Genomic DNA, 12,419 nt, shown 5'->3' with positions numbered 1-12,419 from the left:
AAGACCTTCAGTCATGTCTATATAAACTCCATTACGAGATGTACAGAAAAGGGTAACTGAAATGAAGTTAGCTTGGAAGTTCCATTGTCATTATTGACCTTCACTTTTACTTGTAATACAATGTATATATATTAATATATACTTTTTTTTCTTTTTTTGAGGGGGAGGGTAATTTCACATTAACTTTGCTTGTGTCATTGTCCTACAGCAACGAACTTTAAATGGAATGGAAACAGTAGAATCACTGGTAAACTTGTGTGCATATGATAAAGACATGTTTTCTGTATTCCACACTTAAAATACATCGTAACTATAAATGTCTTCGAGAGAGTGAACTGCTTCTTTGCAATCATCACAATAAAGTGAGAGCAGCACACATCACATATTTTCTCCGCTTTTTTTTCCATATAGGGTTTTGAACTTAGAATGAGATGTGCTGAGCTGGTTTTCAAGGATGATATGCCCCAATGTGATTACTGCACGGGTAGTGTGCATTGAGCAAAATAGAAATGCTCCAACCCATATATTCTTGCCCATTTGCGCAGTTCAAAGACAAGTTCACGGTCCCCGCCATACCCTGACATGCACCATTCCACTCTTTGCTATAAGCACTGGGTTTAATACACACAGCCTTTTTTTTTTTTTTTTAAATACCGTAGTCGCAAGGCAGTGGAGTTTCTTACCGCATTGCCAGGCCTGCCCTATATCTACGTGCAACTGTACCGCAAGTACACTGTATCTTCACATCACTGCTCTTTTGGCATACGTATGGCGAAGATTGCAGCAATCATATTTGTCTTGTCTGATCAAGTGCTTGGCTTTCATTCATTCAGCTCCGATGTCCCGCCATGTAATTGTTACAATACCAGTCATCATTAACCAATGCCTAATCACTCCTTACATGTAGACATACATTTGTATTTACCTAACCCTCCTATGACCAAAACAAGTACTGAGTACCTTCAACACTGCCAAGAAAAGAAAGTCATAAAACAGATAAAAATATCTCTATTCATATATCTATGTGGTAAAAAGTTCACTAAGCAGACATGAAATCTATTTTCTATTTTCATTTACATTGTGGAAACAAATAGTCCCAATTACAGATTCAGCACAGAATGCATGATCTACTGTACCGGGTACATATTCTTTGTGTTTTCTCTTTCTTGCCAAACTTTAGTTATTTTATAACAGGATATTGCGCACGCATGCTTATCTTACCAATAGCTCGGTGGCATAGAAATGATCAATGTTACAAAAATGCACCTCGTCAAAATGAGATCACAAGATCAAAAGAGAGTCTCACAGTCTACCAGGAGTGCCATGTCAGGAATGAGGAAAGGGCGGGGGAGGTGCTCGTGACAAATGTGGGTACTGGTAGACAGAACAGTAGAAGAGACTATACAAAATAAGCCATTTCTGGGGGCCTGTGCTGAACCGATTCCTCTAACCATCTCCCTTTCCCTCATCGTCCCGACATTTCTGCAGCGTGCAAAGACAAGCAAACTAGTGACATGACTGGTTCTCTCTAAACCAGTGAGAAACACCTCGCCTGATAAGCATTAGGTACCGGAAGCAGATCGCGCAAACTGGTCCCTCAAACAGCAGCAGCAGCAACAGTAATTTGCCAAATATTGTACACTAACAACTTCATACATTTGAACAACCTTCACTCGACCAAATCTACCACATTACACAATATCATCTCAGAATTTCCGCCTTCAAATCACCCCAAAGAATTTCGGGAATTAACTTATTTGGTAGAACATATATACATTGTACTGCTCGCAAATAGAAAATATGGGATACACATAATATTTCATAATCATTATCACAAACTTTTAACCTTAAAAAGTGGGCACACCACTGAAGCCTCGCTTGGACGGGGGCACTAAATGCGACGGCAGTTCTGCTGGGAGTTCATGGCCCTCCAGCTTGACGTTGATCAAGTGCATGGCCAGGGCAAACTCCTCCCGGTCGAATTTACCATCCCGATCCACATCAGCCAGCGTCCATATCCGTTTCAGCATGGTGTTGGGGAGCTTGGACTTGACCATTTCCGGCTTGGCCACCGTCCCCGAGATCTTGCCATCGATGGGGCCCAGTGAGTCGAAGATGGCGGCGTACTTATCCATGTTGTCTTGCACCACCCACTCCTGAATCTCGTTCTTGCCGAAGTCGGCCCCCTCGCCGTAGCCCGTGTGGAAGGGACCCTGCTCCTCGACGAAAGCCCCGCCCCTGACCAGCTTGGTCTTGTCGATGGCCTCCTCCGTGGGAATCATCTGCATGAGGCGGGTCATGTCGTGGGCCAGCATGTTGTCCACTTTCTCGATCATGCGCGGCTTCAGCGCATGGAATTTGGTGAAGTCCAGATCCTTGAGGACTTCTCGCATGCGTGCCAGGGAAGGGAAATCCCCAGGAGAGATCTGGTAGGTGCGCTCAACCTCTTTGTACACCTCGGGCAGGTTGTTGATCAATTCCTTCTTCTTGGAATCCTTGCCAAACATGGATGGCATGTCACGCTTCAGAATGCTGATGATGTATGCATGCACCTGCATGTTATGAAGACAAAACAAGAAGAGGGAAATAAATGATTTACAAGTTTACTGATGGCTTTGAGGAAACATCAAAAATACAATGATGTATATTATGCTCCATTTGCAATGTTTTTACTTCACAATCATTACTTAACACTGAATTTCACCCCAAATACGTACCAACACATACACATTGATGCACATGTATGGGCTCGGTGAATGCAGTAATGTCAGTAGAACAAATCAGTAAAATTTGAGAAAAATCAGAGAATCCATTCAAAAGTTATTAATTTCGAAAGTTTTGAGTAAATAAATGTGCCATCATCAATGGATAAGATGGCTGTAACAATGAAGTGATGTCACAGTAGAAGAACATCGTAGAAAAATTATAAAGAGAATTCTACAATGTACATATTTCATTCTTTCTTGCATAATATAATTAAAGAGCTCACGATTAACCAATGACATACAAGTTGTACGCCAGTAATAAACCAAGGGAGCATATGAGATATGTACATGTACTGCTCGTAACAACTAACATTTTGTAGAAATCTCTTTATTATCTTAATATTCTGATATACTGACATTTGATGTACACAAGCTGTCACATTAAAACAAACATCGACACGTATTAAGAGATATAAAGCATTTCCTTCATCACTGGAGGAGGAGGCGAGACCATTGTATATTAGGCCCCCCCCCCCCCCCAAAAAAAAAAAAAGTTCAATAATTGCTACTGCTGTATCGAAGGGGATTTTGTCCTGACATGAGGATGCCCTACAAATAAGAAACAAATAAGTTATATTTTTGGTGAAATCACAGAAATATCGCGAGCGCATGATGAATCAGAGCCTGCGTTATTATGATCTATCACTGCCTCAAATGGCACAACCCAATTGGTACACAGCCCTGACTGAGCAAAAGTGTTACTACAATTTACAATGCTACAAAATTATCCTGTAAATTACAGTGTACATGTTTAACAGTTCAAGTTTATCTTGGCTTTTGTTTTTTTAATGTCTCTCTCTTTTCTCACTGCACTGCGACATTTAAGTTGGGACTGGGAAAACCTGGTCTCGGCTATCAATCAATTGATAACAATAATATTAATGATACTACTGCAACTAAAATCATACTGCTACTTTCAACTCATAACCTGAAATGTTTGTTGTCGCCCCATGCACTCTCCGCCATACTGTATCAACATTACCTCTCCTTATGCATCTGTACCATTTTAGTAGAAAGATGAAGAATGGGGGGGGGGGGGGAGGGGCATAATTAGCCTCAGACCTGAAAGTCAGAGCAAGGTCACTGTCAACCCAAAAGCAATAGCTGGCTAGATTATCAATGATGTAGATTGCACATACGAGCAGACTTTCCAAGCTTTACATTTTTTTTTTTTTTTGCCTGTTTTTTTTGTCAGAAAACACCGAGGATGATTGATGATGTCTCTTTCCATTGATGACATCCTACATGTACCTGAAACAAATTTCCACAAAATCTGTCTAAGATTGTCATACAGTTGTATGTGGCTGTCAGTGTGCACACTAGAAATGTGACCTACAAATGCCGCTGAATCCATAGTATTTGTGGGGTACAATCATAACAATGAGATTTACTTATTCTTGTAGTCAGTAGCTTCAGCATACTTGGTAATCACCATTCACATTAGAATACTGCATCACAGCATACACGTAAATGACATGATGAACTAACAAATAGAATCAAAACATGACCGTTGCACATTTTGTAGTTTATTCACCGATCCAGACATTAGCATTGCACCAAACTACTACCAAGGTACTTGTTTAGGCTCTTGTTCAAGTTTGTAGTTCTAGATACAGGGAAGAAGAAATAATAAAATAAGCCAATTTCCTGCAATCAGGGCAATTCCCCTGGGTCCTACAGGGAACCTCTGTCCCTGTGAGATTCCTATTACTCAGAGTGATTAAAAAAAAAAGGTTTAACTTCACTTGATCATTTTAAAGAAACAGGTAGACATACACACACACACACACAAATTCATGTAACAAGCACGAGGAACAGGAATAGTGGCATGACAAGCAGCATGCATTCGTAACTGGACCTCGAATTTGGTTCCAGTGGGCTCCAGATAGACTCTCAGATTCTTGTGCATGTGTATACTGTGTGTGTGTGTGTGTGTGTGTGTGTGTGTGTGTGTGTGTGTGTTTATGAACATTTTGATTACTTCACAAAGGACTTGAATTCAATGCCTTTAAATTATTCAAATTCTTAAAGGTCCCGTTTACCTTTGGGAGCAATGATTTACAAAATGTTAAAGATATCACAATTAATGCATATGTACTTTGTACAGTAGGTCAGTTGTATCACAAAACATCCCACCATATAACATTTTCGCAATAAAGCCTAAAGCATAAGTAGATATCACTATTTTTCTCAATAAACCATAACTGTAGACGGATTTGTCTGGAAACATTTTCATTATAACTAAAATATTGTTCACATTTTTTAAACATGTAATGTATGTATCTAACAATTTACTTAACATCAATTACACTATGTAGTTCAAATCTTTACACTGGTTGTTCTATCCCTATTGTTGTAACTCACATTTTACAACTATTTTGAAGCACTAATGCCGGATTTTTGCTTCATCTGCAAATAGTAAATTATGCCTTTAAGAGGACAATGCAACTATACTAATGGAGAGACTTTACAACTAGAATTTTATACCCTACCATTAAATAAATTGTAAATGCATAATATTCTTCAAAGTATGAAATACATGTAGTTCGTTATACCCAATACTGTACAAGCTGAAATTTTCACGGTGGTTTTATTTTCGCGAATTCCGCGAATTGCCTTTGAACTGCAAAAATAACAACACGCGAAAATATTCAACGCGCAAATAACTACGCCGAGTTAGACCCTTGCAACTGCGAAATTAACAACACGTGAAAATGTCCTCCAAGTAGCAATTCGCGAAAATATCTGTACGCGAAAATTTCAGCTCGTACAGTATGAAATCATTTGGTTCAACAACAACCCCAGAGTGAACTGCAGTAGAAGGGGCATTGACTATGTAAAAGACAAATAAAGAATGATTTCAATAATACTTTCTGACAGTTTCTTCACTGGGAACCAGATGGCCCATATGTACAGTTTGATTGCAAGACAAGTACAATTTGTGTCATGGTCTTTTTTTTTCCAACTATCTCTTCCGTCTACACCTACAGGGAATATGTTAACCTTAATATCATTTGTCGGGCTGGCGACAGTACTATTTCCTGTGACATAGAATACATACACTTGTACTCATATCACAGCCTGCTCACAGGTTTTGGGGAACTCACAAGGCGAAATATGTTGCACACATTTTCTCTTCCTTCTATAGTCATATCAATACACATGTATCAATACATTACATGTACATCTTTATGTATCATGTTTTTTAGGTAGGATATAAAATAATAAATTTATAAAAAGACAAGATGATACCTCAATTTCACCCACTAACTGAACCAAGGAGCTATCATGTACAGTACATGTATTGCCGTAAACCCCGTACACAGATTAAATAGCATCAGATTGAAATACAAGTAGAATACTCTTCTCTCTCACTTCCGACACTAAAACCATGGAGCTACTATGAAAAACAGTCCCACCACACTCATGAAAAACAAGGATACAGAAGAAAAAAAAAAGAGGAAAAAAGGGGTCAGTTCAAGGCAATAAAATTGTAGTCTTGGAGGACACTCTTCTTCCCAAGAGGCAACGTGAGACTATTGGCTACGGGAACTCATTGCTGGAATTTGGCAATGAGTCAGCACTTGACTATTCTATTTTGATCCATGTGGCACAGAGACGTCAGCACATGGGCGAGAGTCACCGGGTTGTGAAGTGCTTGTGTTGAGATATAAAGATGTGGGATATCCAAGAACTGATTGCGCGGTGAGCAAAGTTCATGATACATATTGTTCACAATAATGTATGATGTGCCTCCCCATCTATGCAGTAGCAAAATATCTAGTGTATTAGGTCATGAGAGCATTTTCTCGGTACACACCAGAGATTATTATTGAATATGACAATAGCCTGTAAATATGGCTACCACTAAAATGCAGTCACGCATTATAAAATCCAACAGGCAAAGTCCACTTCATGGCACACTACAATGCAAAATGCAATTCAAATGTTCATGTATTATCTTGCAAGTTAGTGGAAGAAATACTGTATTGATTACTGTAAATATTTACTGAATACTGATTCACTAGATGGGAGGAAATGTTTTCTCTGGTCAAACTAAAATAGAAAAACAAAGCCTTTGTGAGATCTGAAGATTCTCACAATAGACACACCAAAGGAAAATTTAGGAAGATTCCAGTTTGGTACTACAGCCGTAGTATTCTCATTGATAATCATATTGTGATCTAGCCTATAACTATGGACCTACAATGTTGTAGGTCCATGCATTAAACTGTCTACAAAAAGGAACAGTGAAACCAGTTAGCCAACACCACATTCCATCTTGCTTACAATGTTGTATGACAGTAAATGTCAAGTCCATCACTTTGTTAAGCTTACACTGTACAACTGAGTTATGTGCAGATACATAAATTTAACAGTTTCGAAACTATACTACCCATTGTAAGTCCTTGAGGAAAAAAAGTGCCCTAGTCTGATGATTGATACAGGTCTGGCAGACCTCCTAGATTACAGGAAACAAAACTCCAAAAGGGCGTAGTGCAAAGCAGCATATTGATGCATGTGCATGTGCAGAAAGCGTTATAATACCGGTACGTGTTTGATCGGTTTTGAAATGTCTCAGCTGTGCTGGGAAATGGAGTGAGCAACCTTCTCACAACCTTCTCAAGCGACTTCCTGCCTGAGTTGGTTGGAAAAACAGAGGGCCAGGGGTATTAGAATGAAGGTTTCTCAAGATGGTACTGTGCATGGCAAATTCACAAGTAATTTGCATAATTTATGCTAATGTCTGAATCAATGATACTTTGTTATGGTGGGGAAGCAGAGGAAGATGGAGGCAAAAATCTAAGTTTTTACCTGAGCAATGAAGTAAAATTGTCATGAATTGCAACATGCAGACTGTAATCTTCATTAAAAAGTCATTAATGCCACTAACATACTGATTCAACAAACTTGTGTGCTTGATTCTTTTTCTACATATATTTCATACAAAAGCAATTTTGATGAGACAAAGCCATCCTACATTTGTATGACCTCCCCTTCCTTTCATCATGGACCTACAGTAGGTCTATGCTTTCATCAAATACCAGGAGTCAAAGAGCACCTCATGCACACACACACACACACACACACACACACATGAAGACATCACATTAAATTCCAGAATAGAGTAAATGTACCGGTAACCATATCTTCGCTTGATAGCCATGTACATTTTACTACACACAGTGTCACTGTATGCAATATGGGACATGTACAATGTACAAAAAGTGCACTCAGCCGAGAATGTACCTGGGATATACAGTATCAGGCATGAGATACATAATAAAAACTGAACCTGTGGCCATTTGTTTATTAATCACCAAATGGTTGATGGTTGGGATCAAATGCTTGCATACAGACAGGATTGCCTGCACTTGTTGAGGAGATGTGACATATTATTATGGTAATGACAATTACCAGTTTACAACTTAAAGGCCAGTCTCTAGGCAGAGGTGTCGGGTATCAACCCCCAATACTACAATCTACCACTAACTCATACTGACATGCATGTATCATGTGACATCAACATCAATCTCATTAAACATAAGAACCTGTAAGCATTTACAATGTACAATGTATAGTATACATTGTATTGCTTGAAATAATGGCTTTGGGAAAATGAAATTAAAATTGTTTACAAGTTTTGGCCTCCTTGAATCAATACTAATTATGAATCAATTATGTTTGATGTTCATCTCTGCTTGCCATGGTGCTAAGAAATGACAGTTAAACAAATACTGCACATGCCATATTATCACAATGATGACTCTCTACCTTTTTTTAATAGTGAAACAGTGTTCAATCTTGCCTGTATTCCTCATTTTCCTTTCTTCGTTTTGTCTCTTTTTTCCCTTTCTTTTCACTTGACTGATTTGGATGAATAAATCTTCTTTCAATGACATTGGGCATTCAACCAAGCACAAGGGTACATTGTAATACAAAAGTGTATAATATGTGCTTGCATGTATGCACACACAACAACTCACTTGGTCTGCCAAAGATTTTTCATCTCCAGCATCTGATATGCCTTTGTACACACTTACAATGAGAAATATTTTCACACCTCCACACACAAGCAACATGAGCAGCAAGTACTATTACATGTTCACACCTTGCTTTCTAACACAATTAACACCCAGACCTAAGTGTATAATCCTTTAAGAGTCTAACAATCCACTGGTGACTGGTAATTGAGTTCTTGTACACATGATGACTCACAGTCTGTCTTTCATTCTTTCATCTTCCATCTACATGTATATACTTAACTTGCCCTCAGGCTTACATTCTCAGGATGTTGAAGCAATATCCAGTGAATTACCTTGAATTTACCTTGAAGTGCCACACCTCCATCCTCAAGTAGATAGATTGCAAGTGTGGCAGGGTTTAGGGAGCTTTTTAGCCCATTAATAACCCAATTTAGACAATTTCATTTTGAAGGTGAGGAGTGTCTGTGACTGGATGACATCTTCTGGGAGTTTATTCCAGCTGTCTACCACTCGTTGGCTGTAGAAGTGTTTTCTTACGTCCAGTCTAGGACAGGTCTTTGCAAGTTTCTGGGAATGTCCTCGGGTACTGTTTTCTGGAAGATGGAATTTGGGTCGATGTTGTCTACAACCAACTGTGTTATGATGCGATACGCTTGAATGAGGTCGCCCCTCTTCCTTCTGACTTCCAGAGTGTTAAGGTTGAGTCTTCTGAGTCTGATTTCATAAGGCAGATCTTTTAGGTTGGGGATGAGTTTAGTGGACCTAGCCTGCACTTTCTCCAGTGTTTTCTTGTCTTTCTCTAGGTATGGACACCAGGCCTGCATACAGTAATCCAAGTGAGGTCTGACAAATGATTTGTAGAGTTTTAGGATAACTTCTCGACTTCTGTATTGAAAGCTTCTTTTGATCATTCCCAGGACTCTGTTTGCTTTTTTTGCGGCTGCTGCACACTGGGTTGAGACTTTGAGGGATTGGTGTACTGTATCAGTACTCCCAGGTCTTTTTCCTCTGGTGTTACTCTTAATGTAGCGTTCCCCATGTGGTAGGTGTGATGTGGGTTGTGGTATCCCACATGCATCACTCCACACTTGTCAGCATTATACCTCATTTGCCACCTTCCAGCCCATGAGTGGAGTTAAGTTTTACACTACAGTCCTACAAGGTCATGGAACATGGTACAGCTGTCAGGGATCATCAGGGGGGTGGGAGAATATCATTAATATCAGAAACCCACGGATTCTTTAGACAGTTCTACTCCTGTCTCATTCCTGCTTGCATGTGGAAATTCTTGACAAATCATGTTACCCAGTACATCAATAATGGATGGATATCCGGATATGAGACCTTGTTGAACAAATTCCGATCGCGATGTTGAGTATTACTGTCATTTCAGAGTCAGACCCCAACCAAATGCAAAATGTCAATGTAAAATGTCTGAAGAATTGAGTGTGTGTGTGTGTGGGGGGGGGGGGGGGGGGGGGGGGGAATGCCTACTACTGTACACAGTACAGTAGTACTACTACTGCCTACTACTGCCTACTACTGTACACAGTACAGTAGTAGGCAAACCAGACCTAAATTGAAGTTGAACCTACAAGTCCTTACTAAAACGATAGATTTGCTGATGAAATCGATAGTAAATTTTATACAAACCTTTGCCAGTCTTGCTCTCTTGATGAGATCATTCAGCTTCCTCAGAGCTGCATTCCGGGGAAGACTCTGCAGGTCCTTGAACAGGTCCATCTCCTCTGCCTCAAACAGCGCTCTGTTCATGTCAAAATGAAGCTGCCTGTCCCAGAACGAGCCGATGTAAACTCTGGATACCTCCGGTGTGTTGATCACTTTACCGAGGGACCACATGAGAGCCCCGTACACCCTCATCAACTGCTGATGATCTACCATATCTGACTTGTTCAGGACGATGCGGATCTTGTCATCTTGGCCTTTTAGCCCCTCGATGGCTCTCCTGAATTCATCAGAAATGTCCAGTTTATGTGCATCAAAGAGGAGAATGATCCTGTCCGCGCGCTCTGCGAACCATTGCAAGACGGCTACAAAATCGTAGCCACGATCTAGCCTCTGCTTCTCTCCAGATAAGATGCCAGGAGTGTCGATGATGGTGATGCTATCCAGCACTGGGCAATTGGTCAAAGAGCACTGGAATCGATTGAGGAATGCATTTCCAAATTTTTCCATCTTCCGAAATTGCCGCTTGGGATCAACGACCAGCGCATTTCCTGGTATGACCTGGTCAGCCTCCCCTTTCATGACGGCGATAAATCGATCTGTCGTCGGCTCTGGACCAACCCTCATTCCGGGGAAATCTTGTTCTAACAGATATCTAATGAAGGTGGTCTTACCTGTCGAATACTGCCCCACTAGGAGGATCAGGGGTTTGGCCGTAAAATCGGCCTCATCGAGAGACGGCGAGTGGAAATCATGAAACCGGTATTCATCTTCTAGAGGAAATATTATCTTCCTGTACAAGTCTTTCAGCCCGTCTACGACATTGCTGAAAACCTGCGGCTGCTTGCGCCGGTTTTCGTCCTTGTTAAGCCAGCTGAACATCTCGATCCTGATCAAGCAGTCTCACACAGGGGAAAATAACAATTTAAAGTTGCGATGGCACCAAACTGACTGTGATAATACCGTTGTGATGTGATTAATGCCGAAGTATCGTGTTCATCATCAACTAAAACGTCCTCATTGCGGGATTCGCCTTGTGAAGAGAGTACGCCGATGCCGAGTACCCGTACCCGTGTGTAATGTATAGGCCTAGTACCACTACCTACGTACGTGTATCACTGAATGTAGTAAAACTAGCGCTCAGCTCAACGGAGTGTTAGCAGCTGCACAGCGGATCATTCGATGTTCTAGCTGGCAGTGGAGTAGAGTTCGCGATCGCGTGGCGGTGTCATCTCCGCTGGATGGCGAGGGCTTCGCACACACATTATACACGGAACAGGCATTTCGTGTGACACACCTACAAGGTGTACGCTGGGCCAATGTCAACGAGAGTGCACAGCTTACTGAAAAGGCATCATCTCCAGTTGTGTGGACACCAGCGAAAGGTCGCGCAGGCGCACCGTTTAGCCAGTAGCCACGAGATGAACTCAGTCGAGTCACAAGAAAAGGGCGGTGTATCGGAGATAAGTGTATGACCTCTTCCTGACACGAGAAAGCCTATAATATTGACATACTAAATGACAGTTATTTGACCTAAAGTTTGTCTACACAGAAAAAAAAAATACTGCACTGATGCCTACATGCAGCATTTTACCATAATAAGCGTCGCTTGATACCAAAACTTCTCGATAAGCAATGTACTAGTACACAACAATATTACATAATCATAAAAAGGAAGATGAATTGTGTTCTTTCTCGTTTCTCACTTTTTATGTGATTTGCGCTGTTACTTGGAATAAATCTAGTTACCATGACAGTATCTTGCCATAGGTTTTCAGTAATCCTACCTGCTGTAAAACAACTTATTGTAACTGGAAGTTGGAATATAAAAAATATATAATTTGATATTTTTGTGATATTATAATATGTGGGAGATGCGTTAGATAAACTTTTACAGTCTCTGCATGACGAGAATCTTGGTTTCTGGGTGTTGACTTTGATTGTTTTAATGGAAACAAACTTGTCTTAGAAAAAATTAGAA

The 12,419-nt window shown here is 40.4% G+C and overlaps 1 protein-coding gene across 1 annotated transcript; it reads right to left on the bottom strand.

The window, feature by feature from the left end:
- Window positions 1-342: 342 nt before the first annotated feature.
- On the bottom strand, window positions 343-11,645 carry LOC139714071 (EH domain-containing protein 1-like). The gene is made up of 2 exons (XM_071625796.1): window positions 10,406-11,645; window positions 343-2,552 (listed from the first exon to the last, which is right to left on the bottom strand). Exons 1-2 carry the CDS (start codon window positions 11,318-11,320, stop codon window positions 1,848-1,850), a joined length of 1,620 nt encoding a protein of 539 aa, XP_071481897.1. The 5' UTR covers window positions 11,321-11,645; the 3' UTR covers window positions 343-1,847.
- Window positions 11,646-12,419: the final 774 nt, after the last annotated feature.

The sequence above is a fragment of the Diadema antillarum genome, unplaced genomic scaffold, assembly GCF_040938485.1.
Source record: "Diadema antillarum isolate AM-2024a unplaced genomic scaffold, OU_Dant_1.0 seq00002153_RagTag, whole genome shotgun sequence".
Lineage (NCBI taxonomy): Eukaryota > Metazoa > Echinodermata > Echinoidea > Diadematoida > Diadematidae > Diadema > Diadema antillarum.
The sequence above is the reverse complement of the archived record's forward strand: the minus strand, read 5'-3'. Positions and strand labels throughout refer to the sequence as shown.